This window comes from Formica exsecta, unplaced genomic scaffold, assembly GCF_003651465.1.
Source record: "Formica exsecta isolate Colony F162 unplaced genomic scaffold, ASM365146v1 scaffold90, whole genome shotgun sequence".
In the NCBI taxonomy this organism is placed as follows: Eukaryota; Metazoa; Arthropoda; class Insecta; order Hymenoptera; family Formicidae; genus Formica; species Formica exsecta.
In genome coordinates, this window is record NW_021853667.1 from 372,299 (window position 1) to 395,994 (window position 23,696).

General features: G+C 33.2%; 2 protein-coding genes, 1 long non-coding RNA gene and 1 pseudogene across 7 annotated transcripts in view; 2 read left to right on the forward strand and 2 right to left on the reverse strand.

The window, feature by feature from the left end:
* Positions 1-3,976, forward strand: part of LOC115244989 — a 6,735-nt pseudogene extending 2,759 nt beyond the window's left edge.
* Positions 1-13,821, reverse strand: part of LOC115245058 (C2 domain-containing protein 5) — a 15,439-nt gene extending 1,618 nt beyond the window's left edge. Inside the window, exons 1-16 of one of the 4 annotated variants that reach the window (XM_029823139.1) lie at positions 13,679-13,821; positions 13,157-13,551; positions 12,925-13,065; positions 12,464-12,680; positions 12,204-12,329; positions 9,215-11,532; positions 8,800-8,952; positions 8,447-8,615; positions 7,481-8,312; positions 7,075-7,395; positions 6,713-6,911; positions 6,349-6,524; positions 6,070-6,195; positions 5,843-5,989; positions 5,459-5,588; positions 43-418 (exon numbers count right to left, since the gene is read on the reverse strand). In XM_029823139.1, coding sequence (XP_029678999.1) covers positions 5,502-5,588; positions 5,843-5,989; positions 6,070-6,195; positions 6,349-6,524; positions 6,713-6,911; positions 7,075-7,395; positions 7,481-8,312; positions 8,447-8,615; positions 8,800-8,952; positions 9,215-11,532; positions 12,204-12,329; positions 12,464-12,680; positions 12,925-13,065; positions 13,157-13,523 — 5,379 coding nt within the window. In that variant the 5' untranslated portion in view covers positions 13,524-13,551; positions 13,679-13,821 and the 3' untranslated portion in view covers positions 43-418; positions 5,459-5,501. Of the gene's footprint in view, positions 1-42; positions 419-5,172; positions 5,589-5,842; positions 5,990-6,069; positions 6,196-6,348; positions 6,525-6,712; positions 6,912-7,074; positions 7,396-7,480; positions 8,313-8,446; positions 8,616-8,799; positions 8,953-9,214; positions 11,533-12,203; positions 12,330-12,463; positions 12,681-12,924; positions 13,066-13,156; positions 13,552-13,678 lie in introns of those variants that run through there. The other 3 variants (XM_029823138.1, XM_029823137.1, XM_029823140.1) reach the window with 3 other exon arrangements.
* Positions 13,822-14,502: 681 nt separating this feature from the next.
* Positions 14,503-15,822, forward strand: LOC115245074. Of its 2 annotated transcripts, XR_003885481.1 has the most exons (3): positions 14,503-14,581; positions 14,894-15,373; positions 15,653-15,822. It is a non-coding gene; the product is annotated as an uncharacterized LOC115245074 (long non-coding RNA). The 2 variants fall into 2 exon arrangements; XR_003885480.1 differs by having other exon boundaries at positions 14,894-15,822.
* A 274-nt stretch (positions 15,823-16,096) lies between these two features.
* The window catches only part of LOC115245071 (long-chain fatty acid transport protein 4-like), a 19,677-nt gene continuing 12,077 nt past the window's right edge, over positions 16,097-23,696 (reverse strand). The window contains exons 3-12 of the mRNA XM_029823171.1: positions 20,957-21,107; positions 20,156-20,393; positions 19,751-19,985; positions 19,342-19,543; positions 18,856-19,048; positions 18,611-18,751; positions 18,216-18,353; positions 17,814-17,994; positions 17,071-17,147; positions 16,097-16,925 (exon numbers count right to left, since the gene is read on the reverse strand). Of these exons, the coding sequence (XP_029679031.1) occupies positions 16,771-16,925; positions 17,071-17,147; positions 17,814-17,994; positions 18,216-18,353; positions 18,611-18,751; positions 18,856-19,048; positions 19,342-19,543; positions 19,751-19,985; positions 20,156-20,393; positions 20,957-21,107 (1,711 nt within the window). The 3' untranslated portion in view covers positions 16,097-16,770. The remainder of the gene's footprint in view (positions 16,926-17,070; positions 17,148-17,813; positions 17,995-18,215; positions 18,354-18,610; positions 18,752-18,855; positions 19,049-19,341; positions 19,544-19,750; positions 19,986-20,155; positions 20,394-20,956; positions 21,108-23,696) is intronic.

Below are 23,696 nucleotides of genomic sequence, written 5' to 3' on the forward strand. Positions count from 1 at the left end.
ATCATTGATGTATTAACAAGTAAACATGAAACAATTTTTAACAGTATATTGAACTCGTTAGTTGGCATTACTGTAATGCAGGTGATGAATTATCCATTCTAATTGTCGCGTAAATCATGCAAATTATATAATTTATTCAGAATTTAAGAAAAATGATACTTTACTTTTCTCTTTAGATCGGATTAATCGATCTTTTAAAATCCGTAAATATCGTGCCAGATCATGTTGTCGGTCATTCGATCGGCGAACTCTGTTGCGGATACGTGACTGGTAATTTTACAATGGAACAAGTGCTTCTCTCCTCGTATTATATAGGATTGGCGTTGAGTGAAACAAAAATAGTTCATGGCGCCATGGCGAACATTGATCTTAGTTATGAAAATGCTAAGAATATATGTCCTCCGGATATTGATATAATCTGCAATATGAGTCATAATACTTGCTCTATAAGTGGGCCAAAAGAATCAGTAACAGCATTTATAACAAAGTTACAGGTACTTTTATACAGGATGTTCAAAAAAAGTGGTACCCAATATTAAGAGTATGTAGTATTCATAAAAACAAATCAAAAAGTATTAATAAGTAGTACTCCAAAAACCATTTATTGCCGAATTATAATACTTTCTGTTATTAAATAAATTCAATCTACAGCAGATGTTTGATGTGCTCTCCGTTTTAACACATCATTCGGCATGCTTTCTCATTAAAGATCGAACACGTTCAAAGATACCAGATATATTTTGTATTTGTTGACAATAATACGTTCAATTTTCTGTATCAATTCGTCCAATGTGTCAACTGATGTGGCGTACACCATGTTCTTTAAGTGTCCCCATCAATAAAAGTCTAACGGATTTAAATCCGGTGAGCAAAGTGGCCATGTAACTGGACCGCCACGTCCTATCCACTTTTCTTGAAAAAGATACAATCATACAATGCATATTTGAAATGAGTTTTATCTATAATAATAGAAAATGGTTTATAACTTGGAAAAAACAGTTTTTGGAATACTACTTATTAAAATTTTTTGCATTGTTTTTACTATATACTCCTGTAATTTGGTACTATCTTTTTTGAACACCATGTATATTTTTTCTGGCTTAATTAAATATTTCACTTTTAATAAGATAAATTATATAAGCAATAACATTTTGAACTGCCAGTTATATTTTTTTAGAATAATAACATCTTTACTAAAGAAATTAACTGCAGCAATATTCCTCTTCACAGTCGTTATCTCGCATCTGCGGAAGCGAGGATTTTGGCTTACTTAAATCGAATAATACCGCAAAACGTAACACACTGTCAAATGTGGCAAACTTCGTATTGCGGCACGCGTGAGTTGTCCTATGCTGAATATTTTACAAATAATCTATTAGGTCCTACACTTTTTGAAAAAACTGCAAGACTGATTCTTATAAATACATTAACTTTGGAAATTGCGCCGGATGAAATTCTTCAAAGCGTTGTGACAGAACTGTTCGATACGACCAATATTACATTATTTCAACGCCATCACGAAGACAATGTTAAAGTATTTTTGCAAGGATTGGGAAAAATGTATAACAATGGTTTGCAACCGCAACTAGCGAATTTATATCCGATTGTGCAATTTCCTGTTAGTCGTGGAACGCCAATGATTTCGCCATCAATCAAGTATATAAAACATTTTATCTATTAAACGTATATAAAAATACGAAGAAAATAGTAAATAATTTTTGTAACGTCAAAAAATTTACTTTCAATTTGATGATTGATATATATTTCTTATAATGTTCTAGATTGAATCATGCCAAAGATTGGTATGTAATGAGTTTTAGAACTAAACAGAAAATTACTTCTGGAGAAAGAACTATCAATATCACATTAAAAGACGAAACTTTCGACTACATAAGCGGTCACATAATCGACGGAAGAAACTTATTGCCAGCCACGGGAAAAGACGGCGGTTTCTTACTAACAAGGGGACAACCGCTTTCAAGAAATGATTTTACAAATGCAGAGAGACACGATTTAGCAATAATTCTTGAGAAACGCACGGAAAAGGAACATATTGTACTCTTAAAGAAAAAAGAAAGAACGAGGAGAAAGGCAGAAGTTATTTTTGTTAACAATTACGAATTTTCTTGGTTAGAGCAACTAACATCGATCTTAAACGACGAGAATAATATCGCGAGAATAATTTTAGTGGGGCAAGAAGATTCGGAATGCGGTTTATTAGGTCTCATAAATTGTTTGAGGAGAGAACCAGGTGGAGAATTAATAAGAGGTGTGTTGATCCAAGACGAGAAGGCACCGAAATTTTCTTTAGACGAGCCGTTATACGCGGAGCAACTCCAGATCGATCTCATCATAAATGTTTTGCGTCCGGGAATGATATGGGGATCATACAAACATCTTCCATTAACACCTTTAGCGCCAAAAGTCTCATATCATGCTTTAGTCAATTAAATGGTATGTATCAGACTTTTGTATAAAAAATAAGTTTTCTTTTGTCTAATAATTTTTCTACAATAATGTGTATTATTGTTAGATTCGCGGTGATTTGAATTCATTTTGCTCGATCGAAGGCCCGATTGTTCCGATGATGGCTGTGGAAATTAAACAGACTTTGGAACGGTAATTTGATGTTTTCCTTACAACGCAGGATATTCGTTATCTCAATTTTGCCAAACTTATAGAAATGTTTGACAAAAATACTTCGAACGATAAAAACGTTCGAGATGTGAACAAATTAAATGGCATTAAACTGCTCGTTCGTTTGATAGGTAACGATCTAATACCCGATGTGTGTATGGATTTGCCAACAAAAAGGAATATGACGAGAAGCGAAATATTTCTATTGCCAGGAATAGAAGGTTGTGGAAATATATTCGATTCGTTGGTACAACATATCGAAGCTCCAGCAACGTGCTTACAACATGGAGCATATCATATCGGCACGAACTGTACTTCAATAAACGAGATCGCAGATCGTCTTTTAAAAGTATAAATCTTATATTTAATTACGATTATAGTATCTCATAGAACATTAGAATAACAGAGTAAAATTAATATAGTATTATTTCTCAACGTATTTTACTATATCTTATAATTTATTTGTTTGTAGCATATTTTGAGCAAAAAGAAATTGAATCGGGATTTTGTAATAGTGGGTTATTCAATGGGATCTTTGATCGCAATTGAGTTAGTGCGAAAGTTAGAAGGCATGAATCTTCAAGGCAGATTAGTGCTTATCGATGGCGCACCTGAGCAGTTGAAAGCATTAGTAAATAATTATTTATCTTTTAATACGTTTAGTGAACTCGAAAATAATATTCTTTTGAATATAATGGATACTATACAACCAGTACTTAGTGGAAAGGTATATTATCATTTATAGAAATTTTCTTTGAATAAGTTATTTTTTAATAAGGGTTACTATTAATCTAATTTTTACAGCTTCTTTTGGAGTTAAATAAATGCACCAACTGGGATGAAAAATTAGATGTTTTTACAAATCATGTTTCTCCAATTTATAGAAAATTGTCAGTTGACAATAACAAATCTTTGTGTACAACAATTTACGAGCGGGTAATCGCTGTTCATGAATATGATGTTACACAATTCCCGAAAATTGAAACACCGATAATCCTTTTAAAGCCTATGATACAATCATTGTCTTTTTCTCAGGAAAATTACGGTTTACATAAGGTAAGTTGTATGGTGATTATAAAAAGATTACTTGTATAGCAGAATTACTTTATAGCTAAATAATTTTCAGATTACTAACGGAAATGTGGAAGTATGTTATATCGAAGGTAATCATGTTACAATGATGGACAGCGATAAAGTTGTCGCTGCGATCAATGGAGAACATATCGAAAGCGTCAAAAAATTAAAGCTAGATTTAACAGATGATAACACAACATCTGTTAAAGATATTTATACCAGATCATAGAAGTAGCACAATAAGATATTATATAGTGTGACACACACACGCGCGCGAACACACACGCACACAAATAACAAATTAACAAAATATTTACGTAATATTGTGTTAATAAGATTTTATGTATAGGGAGAGGAAAAATTTAATCTTCAGTTTACCCATTTACAATTTCTTTTTTATCGAATATATGTGCGCGTGTGTGTGTCTCACACTATATAAAATCTTATTGTGCTAGTTCTATGATCTGGTATAAATATCTTTAACAGATGTTGTGTTATCATCTGTTAAATCTAGCTTTAATTTTTTGACGCTTTCGATATGTTCTCCATTGATCGCAGCGACAACTTTATCGCTGTCCATCATTGTAACATGATTACCTTCGATATAACATACTTCCACATTTCCGTTAGTAATCTGAAAATTATTTAGCTATAAAGTAATTCTGCTATACAAGTAATCTTTTTATAATCACCTTCTTCTAAAGGCACGTATGATTAATACCTTGACTAGGGATGGGATCAAGTTCAATACATATTCATAAATTTCAGTTCATTTCAGTAATTAGATTTCATTCTACTGAAATGAGTAGTTTATAAAAAAAACATATGTATTAAATGTAATTATAAAAATCTTCATAGAATTATGAATGAGACAGTTACGAACAATGAACAATTACAATAACAAATGATATTAGAAGGTACTAGTATCAAAATGTAATTGAAAGTTATGAAATATACCCGAATCTTTTATAAGTATACTTCGAAACATAATACTCTCTATATACAATCAAAATTCTATAGTGTGTATACGTTTAATTGTTCAGAACAATATTTCTTTATTATTAAATTTGCCGATTCTGATGATTGTAAATTGAAGAATCGCGGTCTATTAGCTATATCTTATATAAAGCAGTGGAATATCCTATTCATGGAATTCTTTCTGGATCATTTCAAAGGCACCTAGTAATCAAAGCTATACTGATTTAGAAAGTAGATAAATTGTTTCATATATCCTACAGATCCGAAATTGGCTTTAGAATAATTCTATTAAAGTTTTATAAAAAAACTTATTTCAACACTATCATGTTATATAAAAGTTTATTTTGAACAGAGCATGATTCAATGAAGCAACAGTGTGTTCTACAGATTAATATACTAATTATTATACAAAGATTAGTGAATTGTTATATATTTCTACAAATTAAAAGAGATTAACAAGAAAAGATAAAATTGTATTTAATTATTAGAGAATTTAAATATTATAGATATCATAAAATCTATAATAAGTACAGATTGATAATATGCCTTTAGCATATTTCATTACGTTATATTATCTTTATTCACAAAGAAAAGAATAAGATATATATATCCATATCTTGATCAAATAAATAAATAACGATATCGATTGCAGCGAGAAAGAATATCATGAAACTAAATATTGCACAACGTATTAAAAGTCTTGCAGATTTAGTAATGAATTTGTCCTACTCTTAATAATGTTGATATTGGCATTTAATCAAATAATTGCCATATAAATCTGTTTATGGAGGCGCTGAATGTGGAGGCTGGGGTCAGCAATTTGAAATGGTGCTATGCTTCTCATCAGCGTAATACGATACTGTTACAACATCGCCACCTACGTTAATCAAGCATTGACCCTGAAAATATATTTTTTATTAAATATACAAGCGTATATTTAAATATAAGCGTGCGTATCAATCCTGAAAAATATGCATTAGATTTAACAGTAATATTAATATATCATATTTCTTTTTAAATATAGAAATTAATATGTTTATAATTTATTAATTAATAATATTGCTATTTTAGGGAGAGGGCGAGTTTGAGCACAACATTTTTATAGCATTTCTTTAATATTTCAGCATTAAAGCAAAATAATATTTGTACTAACCTGATTTTTGTGAGGGCTATGAAGAAGCACGCATTGAGTCATAAAAAACGCTACCATAGCATTACCCCCTAATGCCGTAATGTGCGCGCGAACAATCGCCAAAACTTCCATCATAAAACTGTGAGTGAAACCACTCAGTCCACCATTCTGTAACATGTCATCGTTAGAATCGTTAACAATTGCGTTTACAATTCTGACAAGAAATCGTGGTTCTTCACAAAACTCACCTCCCGTATCGATGTACTTTCACGAATGAAGAAAAAATTTAGATTGCCTTGATATCTTTCTATCCTTCCACCTGGCAGGTAAGATAAAGGTGTTATATCTACTCCATATCTTCCTTTCAAAGGCACCTATAACAAATTAATGACATTTTTGTATCATTAACACTCAGCAAGTAATTTCATTAAGAAAGTAGATATTGCAAGTATCAGAAAACACTCAATTCCTGATGTATCAAATTCGGATATATATTTATGTGAAATATTCTAAAGAAAAGTTCTCACATGTTTACGTCTATGAGTGAATGATTTTAAACGCAGAGGTGAGCGTGGCCTTGGCTTTTGTACAGGGGCAGCACTCAAGATTGTGGGATTTCCTATACAAGTGCGTGTTGCATTGTCGGATATTGCATTGTTTTCTAGATGATCCTCATCAAGGCTGAATATCATATCGCTGTCATCTGGCAAAATAAAAAGAAAACAAAGGAATTACGCATTTGAAATGTGTTTTTTAAAGAGAATTTATTATTCGAAGAAGTCTAGTTAGATGACATATGTTTAAATAAAAAGCAGTAATTGTATATATGTGTCGTAATAATAATTTTAGATGAATATGTTAATATCTGCAGAAAAAATTACTCGAAAGTACCTGACTTTCTTACTTGATCCTTGCTCTGGGAACGATATATAATTTTCCTTTTATATTTATTCATATTCAAAGGTTCTCCCAATCCAAGCGCCATACCAACGACAGTCAATTGTATTTCATCTTGTTCAGGTAACGCTACTTTAAACTGCATATCACACAGAGCACAGGGAACCATTCTCCTTAATTTAAAATACAAGGACTGGAATAAAGTATACAAGAGAAACGTTTTAATAAAATAAAAAATACTTTATAATTCTTTTTTGCAGAAAAATTTTTAACTATAAGTAAATATATGTAAGCAACTGTGTGTGTAGGGAGGAAGATATTATTTCTTTGAAACTTTTAAAGACAAGTAATCGTACCTGAAGTAATCTGGCGAAATATTTCGATGGCATTGACGCGAATTGTCCTGTAGGGATCTTAGCTCTCGAGACCTGTGTAAACATTTGTAGATTTCTAACAATTTCTAAATCTTCCAGGCCAGGTATCGTCTGCGTATTAACGACGTGAAAATCATCAGGCGGTCTGTTGTCCATCAATGACGATATCCGATCCATATCCTCGATGTCGTCCACTTCCAAGACACACGCGTCGCGAGTACCCAATCCAAGGTCAAGTTCTGGTAGATCCTCATCTGATTCGTCTGTATCGGAAGTACTCGGAACGCGTCCATTTTCGACTTCCTACAATCGCGCGACGATTATAATTAACGAAGGAATTTCTAGCACAGTATTCTTTGATATGAAAACGGGGTTAAGTCCCACATACGTTGACTCCAATTGGTTTCAGGCGATAAAATTCTCTATTCTTCTTCACCGTCTCTAAAATAGACTTTTGCATTTCCGCCAATTGCTCCTCGTTGTGCCACGAATTGCCGGACGCTATTTGCGGAATGGTAGGCAGCGGTAACGCCGTGAGATAAATCGCAGTGCCTACCGCCATGCCGATTATAAACCTTTCTCCCACACAAACCTGCAACTTGAGGCCAAAGATCGCGTTCATGCCTTTAATCTTCAGTTTATTCAACAGTAAACTATGGAGCTCGTATTCCAGGAAAGGCAGACAGTCGGATATCTCCTTCGCATTCAACTCGCCCCGCAGATCCTTCTTGTTCTTGCACACGGTAGCCTGTATGAAACAACCTCTTCCAGTCGTCGGTATATTCGCAGGCACTTCTATAGTTGTAAACATCACATCCGGGACTTTGGCGCGTTTACATATGGCACACTTTGATACGTTAACTCTAAATGGCACGCTACTCTCGCTGTAAGGAAGATGGCACAAATTGCATCGTAATTGTGATTGACTATACGAGCCCTCGTGTTCGTTGCTCGTGTTCGTACTCTCGGAAAAACGTCGGTGCAATTTTCCGTTTAGCCGTTCTGAATGAGTCACGGCGGCCACGTCGCAGTCGACCTTCTCCGTCGTCTTCGTTACCCCCGTTGACTTTTGTTGGCCCTTCTCACGGTCCGAATCGACGGCAGCCGCGGGCACGCTTTGTTGGAGTTTATTTAGAACGACGCCGTCCGGATCCTGACCGGAATTATGAAAATTTATGACCGCCGCTGTACCGGATGCACTCAGTACGCACACATCGTCACTGTGGAAAGAATCGCGTATCGATAATGTAACAAGAAAGATTAAGAATTTATAATCTGAAGAACATTTTTAGATCTGAGAAAATATTGGAATTTTTTAAAAATATGTCCACACATTAGAAACTAGAGGACTTACCATATACTAGTTTCTTCTTTGTAGCCTATAACAACGTTGCAAGCTAACGCTCTCGCGTGTGATCTAACTTCCATCCTGATTTCGGTCCACCATGCATCACGACCCTCTGGTTCTTCCAAATTACTTATCCTCTCGATTAATTTCACGGATCTCGAGCTTACTAAACCACCTATTTCCATCATAAGACTCAGTTTGTTACAATAGTTGATTGCATTTGTGCACACAAACTTTTATACTTATTTTTAGGATTGATTATTTTTACTTATTACATACAACGTTAAAACTAGATGCACGTCAGATTAAATGTATGAACTCTTGATAAAAAAGCGTGCATAATAAGTAAGTATAATTACCTATATGTAATATAAAGCCAGGTGGATAATATTGCATCGTGATGAACGGATACTCTAACATTTCCAACGTATCTTGATTCATAGATCTAACCATCGCAGCCGGTGTTCTTAATGGTCCCGCCATCGATCTGTCACTGCTGCCGAGAGAGTTACCTGAAGCGCAACGTGATCTTTTCATCCTGTTTTTCTTTCTTTTTTGATCAAATAAAAAAGGAAACTAAATTCCAGTTGTAAGTATATCAATAGTATTAGAGTGAAAAATTGTTATAAAAAAATTCTATGGAATATAAAAATAAAAATTGAAACAAAAGTAATTCTCTAATCATGTTTTGTATAATTATAATGCATAATTTCGGCGGTCAGAGAATAACAGAGACACGCTACTTTTTTACTTTGCTTGGAAGAAGCAGCTCACCTTTAGGAGTAACACTCAGATCAGAATCGCTCGATCTTCGATGAAGCGGTACGTTGGCGAGGGTTCTGGTCGCCGGCGACTGGGACATTTTCACGGTCATCGAGGAGACGGCCGGAAGCGGACAAGACGGACTGATGGACGCCTCGTCTTGCTGCCTAAGATCGGGAGAAGGACGGGACACACACGAGTTGTGAGTTATATTAGCTGTGTTAGTGGGCTTAATGCGATCAATGTGATACGATGCTTTTTCTAAATTACAGATTGTGCGTTTGCGAGTATTGCCGTTGACAGATACCGCGGATACCGTATCGGATTTGCCATGGCTGCTATTCGGTAATTTTCTCGAGATCTCGGGCAAATCGTTGGAAACTGCTGGACAAAGTAGAGCGACTCGTTTTAAACCGCGTGATACGCGCGTAACACGATGGTCGATTAAATTGACGAGGGAGGAGCCGCAGGAACGGGAAATAGCGTGAAAGATCGAGATGTTCGGCTGCCGATCCGAAGAGAGATAATCGGGGATCGAGCGGACGCGAGGAATGCGAAGAGGAACGTCCTCTTCGCGACGTCGTCTGCGCGACGTCGCGTGTTTTCTCGTGAGTGTACCGTGCGAAGGAATCTTCTCAAGAGAATTCTCCGACATATATGCAACTCTTTTATGCATTTTCCTTTCGCGCTTTTTTCTCTTGCTCCTCAGCGATACGATTCTCTTACCGTGACGGATTGCACACGTGGATACCATCATTTTCGTATCAATCAGCTTGATCAAATCGCGCATGCATCTCCGTCTCTCGGCGACAATCGTCCTCGCTCGCAGTTCTTCTTTCGATACGCTAGCACGTCTCGTCGTTGTGCGCGGCAAATCAGTCACCGGAGATAAGTCAATCGCCGGATTATTTCTCTCTCTATCTATGCTTATACGATTTTCTGTTTCAACGGGAGACGAGGATTCAAGTTGCGCCGATTGCCCATAGGGATGCGATTGACCCAGATCTCGTTCGTGTTTCGTCATTAGATAAACGACATGACGTGCTTCATGTAATAAATTATCTATCTTCTTCGACTCGAATTTTTCGGAAGTATCAACTTTACATCTCGCATCATCAATTTGTCGCTCATCCAATGAAGGAATCGCTTTTGGATCAAAGATATCGGTTTTTGCCAAAGTCGTAATATTAGAACTTTCGTCGTTCGACAGTTCGATCGACGTGTCCGAATTTGCGTTCTCGTGAATGTCCACGGTAATTACAGGGATCGCGTCATTTCGTAGTCCGATATCTTCCGTGCTTGCTAAATCCGGATTCGACGACAATTGACAATTCATTGCTACATCCGAATCTATTTGCAGGGTAGAATCCGTACAGCTTTCTGCGCTAGAACGGACGGTAATAGGAATCCTCTCCTGAAGACTGGACGAGTCCGCCGCTTTGCCACTATCGAGAGAGTATCTTGAATCGTCCAAGATATTATAACTGGCGGTGCTGTTCGACAATTCGTCATCCGAAGAGTTATCGTTGTCGTCGAAAGAGGATATCTCCGTTTCGTCAATCGACGATGTATTATCCTGTCGCTGTCCTTCATCCTTGACATCCGCATTCTCCTGAGAATTTTCTCTACAATACGTTCCACTTTCTTCATCGTTGTTCGTCGTTATCAACTGTTCATTGATGGGAAAGGAAGAATTATCATTTCCGACATTCTCTAAAGGCATATGCCGTATAGAACCGATCAGTAAGGCAGCCATTATGCTAGTTTTGGTTTCATTGCGGTTTTTCTCCCTCTTAGAATTCATGGTGAATGACCGGGCCAGATCCGCGTCAGAATCGCGATCGGACTGCTGGTGATTCTCTTCACCGACGGAATCAAATTTACTGCGTAGATGCTTGATTTGTTTGGAAAGTTGATCTCTCGATGGCTTCTTTCTGACGGTGGCGTTTTCCGCCGTCAGCGTGGTACGTACGGATTTCGCCGTTTCGTCGATCAAGTTCCGATTAAGTTCCGTAGACGGGGCGAGATCCGAACCACCGGAAATACCTATTCTTAAATTCAAGGTACTCAAAGTGTTGCATCGGAAAAACGGAATACGCTTGCCACGTTTCCTTCGCGCCCCGGTACACCCAGGAGCCTCGGATATCCTCGTTGCGCGTTCTGGGCGCGTTAATGATGATAAAGATCTCGCGCAAGATGGAAGACTCCTGTTCATGGGTATGCGCACGGGATACGAGGCGGGAATAGAAATGGGAATAAACGGTGTACTGCCGTCGGCATCTAAACGTCCCGTTTGTGCTTTAGTGCATGAAGAGAGCGCGAATGCGATCCTACGCAAACGCATGTGGATATAGGAAAGACAGAAAAATATCCATTAATCTCTTTCTAGGAAAGTGCAGCATAAGTAGAGGCAACAACAAAATGAATAATTTAAATCTGGAAAGTATAATTTAAAAAGTATGGATTTTTTACTTATTACATAAAAAAAGATAAAATCATATCAGTAAATGAGCTCAAACAAAATAGCTCAAATGAGTATCGGCAGCTTATCAATTACATTAACTAATTGGCTTGATCTATTTGTGACACAAATATGGATGTACTAAAATAATGAAAAGCAAAATTGAAGATAATTGATTGAGATATATAGTATCATAAAATGGTTCTCTCTATAGATAGATGATTCGTTCGATAAATTCAACTCGCCCATATCTATCTGACAGAAATTATTTTCAGTGGCGAGAGATAGAACGTCTCGCTCATAAAATAGAAGGGACTACATTTCCTTATACGAAATTCTAGAAATAACTTGTTCATGAACGCCAAGTTTATGGTCGGTCTATTATGAGTTGGCAACTCGATTAATTGGGTTGCACAATGCCAGACGCAATTGCGTGATAATTCACCGTTTATCGTAATGATCGAACGTATAATTGTATTCGACAAGAGGACATTATCAGTCCATGTTACAATCCGATGTTAAAGATATAAAAGTACTCACTCCTCGATGTTGATATTGTCGCAAGGGAAACCGAGAACATCATGCAATTTTACGAGCGTCACTGCTGTACCTATACCTCTGGCAACGATACCGGATTCACCTTCCAGGTCAAAGTTTTGCAGATACCTGATATTGAATTAGTAACAAGTAATAGATGCATCTAAAATCGGTTCCTTATATAAAATCTCTTGAGTAATATTGATGAACTAATAAAATGTATCTAAAAAATTGAAAATTTTTGGAAAAAAAAAGAAATATACCCAATCACAGCATTTCCACCAAGATCCAAGGCTTTCAGTCCAATCTTCCTTTGGACTTCTCCGCTTAATTTAAAAAATAAAGTCTGTCGTGCCTCATTTGATGCTCTAGGTGTTCTTATTTTATCGATCCATTTGTATTCAGGATCGTCGCTGACTACAAGTTCTTCAACAAATCCATGTATCATTTGAGCATGATATCCGTATGGTATGTTTGGTGCTAAAATATATTTATATATATTTTGACTATATTTATTGTATTTATAAATCTTTTTCAAATACTATTTTTATTAATCTTACATCATGTGTGATGTGTATATAGAATCAATAACAGCATAAATTCAAAAAAATAATATTTCGTACAATAAAGAAATAAAATATAAAATCAATATATTAGAATTAATTCAAATCAGTCTACTGTTTCTTTTAAAAGTATATAAAAATATACTTAAGAATATGCTTACAGTAAAAAAATTGTACCCCACATGATGACTGCCTAAATTTGTTAAAATCAGAAAACAACTCCACTTTGATAATAATATTCACTTCACCACGTATACCATGCATAGTATCATATACAGGTATCCATCCAGTCATAACTGACCCTGTAAAAGCAAATGCATAAAGAAAAAAGAATATTTGAGAAATATACAAAATATGCAATGTCATATTTCGTATTATATATATATAAATTACCTTGTGAACCAGCACTGGTGTTCATAGATGCTTCTAGGGTCCAAATGTTTTTTACTGGAGGCAGCATACCAGGTAATAATAATGGATTCAAGTTTACGTAAACTTTGCCTATCGCATCATTTGCAGAGTACGTGTCATGATCCATTAATCTAATTTGCAACGGTTCATCTTGCAACTCTGCATCGTCAACTTCAAATCGATACCATTCTGAATTCCATTGTGGGTTCAATGATTTTCGACATACATCCGTCTTATATGTTATAGTGCCAAACTTTAATTCCACATATGCATCTGTTGTATCACCAGAACGATCCATGACTGGTAAATTACGACCAGCCAATATTTTCACCTTTATTTTTCCAGGCATTGTGTCACTTCAGCAGACTACAAACAACCTGTAACAAAATCATATTCGTGTTTATTGAACTATATGCATTATGTTAATATAAAAGACCAAAAATGCTATCAAACACATGTTTTCATATTATTGCACAACAAATGGTATTTTATGTTTATTCTTACTTGATGTAACACTCTGGCAAATTTTATTATAATTGTTAAATAATTTTTCAAAATTTCAAAAGCATCACACACTGAAAGTCATTTCTTCGAATACTGTGATATTATGTATAGTAATAATATAGAAAGTTCATGTTTTATATATCACTGTATACATTATCAGTGATATATCACTGTACATCGTCCTATACTTATATACGCATTCAGTTACATTTCGCAAACAATTCAATCGTGAATATTTTATATCGTGAATAATTAAACTTTCTCGATTTTTCCATCGATAATCAGCCGTTTATATCTTACTCTTTATAAAAAGTTATAATTAAATTACAGAGAACAATACAACTCCAGCGAAACACATGACACTGATTGTGAGTTTTAATAAATTAGTCACGATACAATTGAATTAAGTGTCTCCACTGCAATTATATTAATAAGCCAATGAATTTAGCTATCGTCGCGTTCTATCTGATTCTATCTGGCACGCGTGATCAAGAAATACATGAATCGTCCAAAATTAAACTGTGTTGTTACAGATGTTTTACTGTCAACTACATATATTTGTTATTTCAGCGGCATGTTATATTGCGATTTACTATCGTAAAATTCGAACGAAAATAAAATGATACACATAACATACACCTGCACATATATCGCATGTAAAATTTAGATCACAGAAAATTAAATGCCCGGTGTTTTTTTATAAAAAGCTTACCAGGTCTCGTTTAATAGCACCATCTACATTCATTTTATAGAGACTGGAATTACATCAGTCATTTGCGTTTATTGATTGTCGATAAAATCACCGTTTATTAGTTCGTGTTTTCACAGATAGGGTAACAGTACCTTATCAGTGGTGTCTGCAATATATCCGTAAAAGGTGGATCAAGAAAGAGAGGATTACACGTATGCATTTAATATTTTAATTTAGCTACGCGTAATTTTTTTTTCTTTATTTTATATTGTTAATATATGCTATTATTATGAAATATTTTCATGTATGCATGTAAATGATATTCTTGATAAGGAGAGAAAACAGAGAAAGGCCATAGATCTCTAATAAACTAAAGTTTTCATAATTCAACACAATAACATTATACACAATACTTTTTTAATCAAAATTTGTCGAAATTTATTCGAAGTATATAATATGTAAAAAATATTCAGCATTAATTTTTATACGTATATTTTATAAAATATGTTAAATATATTTTAAAGCGATAAGAAGAAGTTGGCAGACCTTCATATATGCTATTTGCTTTTACGACGTTCAGCACGCAGGTTTGCCAACGCATTTGTCATTCGCGCGGCGATATTCGAGCCGGCAGGGAATAACGAAAGTCGTTCCACGCCATCCCTTCTAGAAAGGTAATTCTTTACGAATAATTAGCCATTATTAATTATCAGATTATTTTCAATTATTCAATTTATTAAATTGGGTTAAGGATTCATCGTATTTCAAAGTATCAAGACTGCAAGTCTCGAAATTATTTCGTCGTACGATTACTCGAAGTGCGATTTTGGCGGGAAACGGCATCGCTTCGCGATCGCGAAATTTGGGAGTGTCGTACAAAGTGTCGCGCGTTTAAATGCGGGAGTGCCGTTTAAAGTATCGTGCGTGTCAATCAACGGACCCTGATGACCCTGACGACCTGAGAGGATGAGAAGGCCTAGGCATCCGGCCAGAGCAATCCTGGGGTAAATACTTATTATTTTGTACATTAGTTGTTGTATACATTGCGTAAGAGTATTAATTTAATTTATTTATTTGAATTTAAACAAAAAAGAAACTTTTATATATAAATACTATAAAAATTTCTATTTCAAAAATAATTTTTTTTTAATTTATAAAATTATTCTATCCGGTTATTATTATACGCATCAGATATAAAATTCGGCGGATACCATAATAATTTTTTGAAATATTAATTATTTTGAACGCTGCTATAATTTGAATTTTATATTTATATGTTACAGATCAACGCAGCTTTAATAACAATACGCTGTTGCGTACCAGTATCAGTGAGTGAAATTTTTATTTAATTTTAAGGCAACAGATTTATAGAGATTGTAGATGTAGACAGATCCGTTGTCTTAAAATGATATAATTACCGATCTATAATATAGTTCAACAAAAAAAAAAAAAACATAAAAACAAGTCTAATCGACAAAAACATTAAAGTAGATCTTTCTTGCATATTTAATTTCAAATTTCTCAAACTTGTGATTCGATGAAACAATTTGAAATCGGAATTGCATTCAGTATCGAAAAAACTATGAGTAGTTACTAATATTGTTTCCGCATAAAAAAAAATAAATTTTTTTTAGAACTGTATAATTAGCTTTTTTTAATTATACTTTAATATTTTATCTTGGGCAATGCATAATGAATATATAAGAAATAGATAAATAATTGTATAATATTTGTATAATAAGAATTTATTATACACATTTCCAAATATTTTTTATGAAACAATACAAATATTAATGTAAAACACAAAAAATATTACAATCTGGATATAACTAAATAATTAAATAATTGCGAAATATCAAGACTATTGTGAATTATAGAAAAAATTATATAATTTATAAAAAATAGAAATATCTATATAAAAACATGTAAAGCATGATGAAGCTTGAATGAAGTTACCATATATAATACAAATATAAAGAATATTTTTAGATTGAAAATATTTTGTTAAAAATTTGATCTCCAAAGGCATATATTATTTATATATTTACAAAAGATCTAATTGCCTAATTAGATCATTTTAATTGTTTAGTTGAATCCAGATTTGAACTATTATTTATTATTTATTTTATATGCACTTGGAATTGTCATTATACTCTATGCCTGCATACTCCGCATAAAAAACATAAACATAGTAATGGACACAATCCAATAGCAGTTATCAATACATATATCGATAAATGTACTGCTTAATAAATATGATTGAAATATCGCAATTATTTTACTGCCTGAAGAAAACCAGGAGTTTTTGAGATTCGCGTATAATAATAATTGTATGTATGACGGTAAAAATATTCTAAAATATTAATTATTGCCATAGTTTACATTCTTCCGGTTGACATACTTAGAATTTGATTTTGCCTTGTTGAATTTGATCATAAATCTCTCGTGTTAATAACTGATAACCAAGCTTCGCGTCTAAATAATATAGCTTGTCTTGTATTTTTTCTGCATTGTACCCTTCTTCTTGGAGATCCTTTTTCTTTAACTTAAATGTTCCTATAAATCATGAATAGTTAGCATATTTTTTAATAATATACAAATATTACATAATATATACGAAATAAAAACCATTGCATAAAAAATTGCGCGCAACTTGTTTTTCTGAGGCAATAATGTCGAATTTATATATAAACACGCGTACCTGTGAGATCAATTTTTGTCAGAATTCTGACAAATTGTGGCCTAGCATAAGCGGGTAATTGTTCCTTAATATCGACGCTTAATTTATTTATATCCAATGTTCCATTTTCATCGTAAATTGCAGATCTATTTCACATTATATGCACTTTATTTGTGTATATGTAATGGATATAAAATTTTGTAGTTTTGTACTTACTAATATTACTATTGCCTTCGGTAGCGCCATAAAATTCAAGCACTTTAGGAATATTGAATCGTTTTACAAATTCTTCCCATATCTGCGGCCTTAGCCCATTACCAAAAATCATTCTAACATTATGCTCCTTGTCCTCTTTCTTAGGTGATACTGCCAGGATATACCGACACATTTCGCCTATGTATTGAGCAACCTGATATTTTCCAAAATTTTATTAAATATATAAATATGATGCTTATATATTTATATATTCAATAAAATATTTCATTAATGGCTTTTTTTGTGAGTCTAAGTAGAATAATACAATTTAATGGTACATTTTATACGTAAAATGGTACATTTTATACGTATTATTAAGAACAATTTAACGGCTCTCACATATATACATATATGTACACGGATTTAAAAAATGAGACTAACATAAATTAAATTATTATAACGTATTACATTGCTATCTTTTCGAAAAATTGCAATTTTTGTATTAATACATTTTATTGATAATTATTGCATTAGCTTGTCGATATTACAAAAGATTATTATTGGAAAACGATAATAAAATTGATATTATTACCTCAACGCCGTATACTATGCAATCTCGATAGTTAATGAGATTGCTGATTATTGCTTCAACTTCAGAAGTCGATACATTTTCTCCTTTCCATCTAAACGTATCGCCCGTTCTATCTTTGAAATATAAATATCCCAATTCGTCAGCCACGAGGATGTCTCCTAAATAATCAAATTCATAATATTGTCCAACTTTTGTTCAAATTTAAAAAATTTTAATACTATATGTATATACATATATTTAAAAAATATATATTTTAATTTACAACTTATGAAATATTCTTTATCATGTCATAATTAAACGTTTAATTTATAATGGAAATTTATATATGTAGTTCCAAAGTCGTTTTGATATGTAACATATAATAAACCAAATTTTGCACCTGATATGAAAGCAGAATCTCCTTTTGTGAAAATATCGCGAACTACCTTTTTCTCAGATGCTTTTTCATCCACATATCCTAAAAATGCCCTGGTCGGATTGTTTGGTAAAATCTTGCCAATAAATACGCCAGGTTCATCTATTATAAATGAAAAATTAGATTGCAGCATATATAAAATGTAATGTGCTTAACAATATTGGTTAAAATATCTCTTGCTCGAATCATAGGAAAATCGTTACCGGTTAGCCTAATACAATTTTTGACTATATATATGTTATAATAATAAAATTTTAGACACCAAATGAATGTCAAATTGAATATTTTTTGTTTTTCGTTTCTTAAATCTGGATATATTAATTATCATTAATTATGTTTATTGTATCAACAACGCTTACTTGGTTCACAAACTTGACACAGCCCTTTAGAATTGCGTATTGGTTCGCCATCTTCATCTACTTTGATAATAGATATAGGATATAACGAAGGAACAATTCTCGAAATAAACCCGACTGCACCCGTCTTATTATCAACGTTCACTAAAAACAAAAGAGCCAATTCAATATTTAATATCTATTTCACATTATATGCACTTTATTTGTGTATATGTAATGGATATAAAATTTTGTAGTTTTGTACTTACTAATATTACTATTGCCTTCGGTAGCGCCATAAAATTCAAGCACTTTAGGAATATTGAATCGTTTTACAAATTCTTCCCATATCTGCGGCCTTAGCCCATTACCAAAAATCATTCTAACATTATGCTCCTTGTCCTCTTTCTTAGGTGATACTGCCAGGACATACCGACACATTTCGCCTATGTATTGAGCAACCTGACATTTTCCAAAATTTTATTAAATATATAAATATGATGCTTATATATTTATATATTCAATAAAATATTTCATTAATGGCTTTTTTTGTGAGTCTAAGTAGAATAATACAATTTAATGGTACATTTTATACGTAAAATGGTACATTTTATACGTATTATTAAGAACAATTTAACGGCTCTCACATATATACATATATGTACACGGATTTAAAAAATGAGACTAACATAAATTAAATTATTATAACGTTTAGAATTATTTAATCAATATTTAACAAATTAAAAATTACTCACGGTACATTTGTATTTAAGACAATCACTAAAGTACGCGCTGGCTGAAAATTTCTTTCTAATTACTGTTGTATGTCCAAATAATAAAGCTTGCCCTACAGCCATGACTCCACCAGCAGTATGATACAATGGTAAAGGTGTATATAATCTATCGGAATTACGTAAGAACCCCACATAATGTACAGCACCCGCGATAAAGATATATCTGGGAAAATATGATATAATTTGTTTTAATCTTTATCATTTTTTATATCTTTATCATATTTCCATTCTAATAATTGAAAGAAAAAGAGAGATGTAAAATTAACTATCTATTTCTAGAATTTCGAAAAATTGCGGAGAAAAATTTTTCAAAAACTCCAGATCTCTATTTGGGAAAGAAGTAGAACATATATGTATAGTATATATTCACCTTGAACTCGTAATTATAGCTGCTTTTGGAAGACCTGTAGTGCCACTTGTATATATATATAACAATCTGTCGTTATGACCGCCTTTCTCTTGCACCACCGGTGGTGCTGCGGACGTATCCACCAGAATGGCATTCAAATCTTTCTCTTTTAATCCGACCGACATTGCATTCGGATGACTCCCGAATCTGTATAAGGCCAATTTAGCATCTAAAGACGAGGCGATATCTGTCACAGCTGGAATTAACATTTAGTGTTGTTTAGATATTTGAGACTAAAAATTATTAAGAAAAAAAATGACAATTAATCGAACTACTAAGTTAAGAAAAATCGATTTTACGCTTAGATGTCAAATTTGTATTATCTCGATTTTAATGCGCAAAAAGTGATAGTATCGTATTAATTACCGTTAAAGAATTCCGCGCCGTATATAAGCGCCTGACATTTTGCGATATTGAGACTGTGCAGTAAGCTGGTCTTACGGAGATTGGTGTTAATCAAAGGCGTTATCACGCCAAGCTTGCTTAAACCTAGCCAAATCCCAACAAATTCCGGTCGATTTTCTAAGAGTAAAGCAACCGCATCTCCTTTTTTATAACCATGCGTTTTGAATATCGTCGCAATTTTGTTACTAAAATCCTCCATCTATGAGAGAAAAAGCGAGATTTAAAAAATCACACATTATGATATATTTATATAAATAATAAAAATATGCCTAAAGGAAAAAGAATCTCAAATCTTTTCAAATTAGTTAGAGAATCGGTTATTAAAATAGAGATTGCTAGTCGTGACACACTATACATATAATAAGGATTAGAAATACAAATTTAATTCAATTCAAGCAAACTTACTACGTGTATTTTATGCTTAAAATCATAAAATTCACTGCACATATAAGTAATTAGGACGGTCAGCAAATTTTGTTGAAGATAAAGTAAATCATTAAGTGGAATTATTAATTATTAATTACATTATTGAATTGAATTATCGTATTATTAATTATTAATTATACGAGAAAAACTTGATAGAAATTCCTGAATAAGTAAAAAATTAATTTAGACTATTAAACTTGCAAATTTCAGAATATAAAGCATCGATCTTAATTTACATATATTTAACTCTGTATGAAATATCTTCGAAATTTAAAACATATATACTAAATGGAAAGCAATGTGTCATCTTCTTTTATAAACAAATATATATTTTACCTGTTGAAAAGTCCATTCCTGATCTTCGAATATAAAGCAGACTTTATTAGGATGACGATTCACCCATTGTCTAAATATATCGGCGACGCTTCTATCTTTTTTCTCGTGACCACGTATTGACCGCAGCATTATAATATAAGCTATAAGTCCTCTGAAAAAAATAAAAAAGCCTTTAAAGAAAGCAATTTTGATAATAACAACTTATACATGTTACGTAATTATTTTACATAATATATATAATTTAGATATATTCATGCTATTCATCTCTTTGACTGCTCTTAATACCTACTAAACAAGATTTCAACAGAAAGAAAGAAAAATGCTAGTAAAAGATTAATTATTTTATGCCAAATTTTTTATTCGGAAATATATGAAAGAAATATACATAAATATAAATTTAAAGACGTATTCAATTATCTTGCTTAATACATTATTCTAAGCACATTCTATGATTTTGAAAGATACTTCAATGAAAGATAAGTCTCTCAAATACGTGCAGTCAGTCATTCGGGAGAGGTAACCAAACCAAGCGGACAAGAAATTCCGTTATATCTTCTCGAGGTCAAGAAAAGAGGATGCTACATTCCCTCAGCAGCAGTGCGGAAGGCCACTAGCTGGCAAGTTATAAAATATGGTGGGAGAAGACAAGGACACATATAATATAGAATCGATCAAAAGTTTGCGCGCCGCGGAAGAAAAAGAACAAATTTTTTTCATGATTTATTTCACATTACTTTTGAATTCTTTGCGTCTGTCTTGTCTCTCTTTATCTCACTTAGTCTTCCTTTCTTGCCACGACGCGTCTGGACTTTCATTCGATATGATACGACGTTTCGATAATATTGATTCCTCAAGAGTACGCGATGCGATCGATCCGATATATAGTCTATTCCTTCTTTGATCTCTCATCCTTTCAATCGCAAAATGTATCGAAGTACCGTGACCGCGACTTTGGTCGTGGCCTAGATCCCAATCGCGGTCATGGCCATGACCATGACCACGATAATGTCCATAGTTACGGTCATGATCACAGACACAACCGTGATAAAAAATTACCTCGTCTCGAAGAAATTAAATTATTCGGAACGCGCGGGAACGCATGTTTCCGCGATGCCGATATTTTCATACGGAACGATACACGTGACGAATCATGACTTTTGTAAAATATGTATAATATTCTGCGATGTGTTATTTTTCTAGATCGCGTCAGAGCTCAATTAATTTTTTACACGGAAAAAAAAAATTAGCTGCCGTAGCTAAAAACTGCGCGTGGTAACTAGATTTCAGTCGTAATATTCAGTCGCGAACATCTTAGCTGTGACACCTATTTATTAGGTGCAACAGCGAACACGGAAAAACTGCCGTAGCTAAAAACTGCGCGTGGTAACTAGATTTCAGTCGTAATATTCAGTCGCGAACATCTTAGCTGTGACACCTATGACACCTATGCAACAGCGAACATCTTAGCTGTGATACCTATTTATTAGGTGCAACAGCAAACCGTTTTGCTGCAGTTTAGAAATTTATTTTGCAAACCATGATTAGCTATGGTAGCGAAATTTTTTTTTTCCGTGTACACTTGCAAAGTTTACGCTCAATTTCACGTTCACATTACAATTGCTATAAAAAATTATTAGAGCAACGATAAGGCAACATTTTTTCTTTAGGTTTTCTTGAAAATTCCACTAATTATAAAATAAACGGAAAATAAATATCTCTCTCAGTATTTTTATGTGGAAATATCATAAATTATATTGTTTAAACTGGTGAAAGAGTTATAGAATGCGAATAAGAAACGCTGCTCACTTAAGCGAAGAATATTACGAAGGCTAGGAAGACTCTTTCTCATTGTTTTGATATAAAATGATGTATTTCTGAGAAAACATTGTGTGTGACTTTGTAATTACTCAAGATTGAATGTATGTTTGTACGCGCATACATAGAGACGCGCATACATTTTCATTATTCACATTAATCTCAAGGATTAGCAGCTAAATTTATACCACATAAATTGATTTTAGAGTTAATTTGCGTTTCAACAGGTCTTACATGTCTGATTATATTAAGAGAATTGTATGTGCCATTGTAACTACATGATCAAAAGATCTTTCTTGTCTCTGGATTGTATATTATATCTAATTATCAATTTTTTTTTCATACAACCACCAAAGTAAACAGAAAAAATATATTGCATCTCGCGTCATAAAAATCAAAAGAAAGATAATAAATCGAAGTAAATCTCATTTTTTTTTAGTCCAAGCAAGCAACATCCTCTCTATCGTTTCCACAGTACACTTCTTAAATTTATTTTTGGTCGATAATTTCCGACTTTATTTTTTGTACGTCTCGTACATTCAGCTTCCGGTGAAAGTCGCTACATCTTTCTTCGCGCACATCTCTTGTCCCTGTATAATACCGGTTGTTAATGGCATTTGAGCAAAAATCTGCGACGTACGTATAAAATTACTTTTAATTTAAGCTTTATATTTGTGCGGTAAAAAATTATAATCATCATGAATCTTTCCGACCCATTCATTCAAATCTACGCAAACTAGGACGTTTCATTCTTTATTATTATTTGCGGAGAAAGTTTCAAGTTTCTATTACAACGAATGCAAATAATTCTGCCAACAATTCTTTATCATGTCTTTCAAATAATTTACAATATACGAGAAAAAGATACGTTATTGTACCTTTTTTAATATAGATAAATTAATAAAGGATTATAAATAGATATATA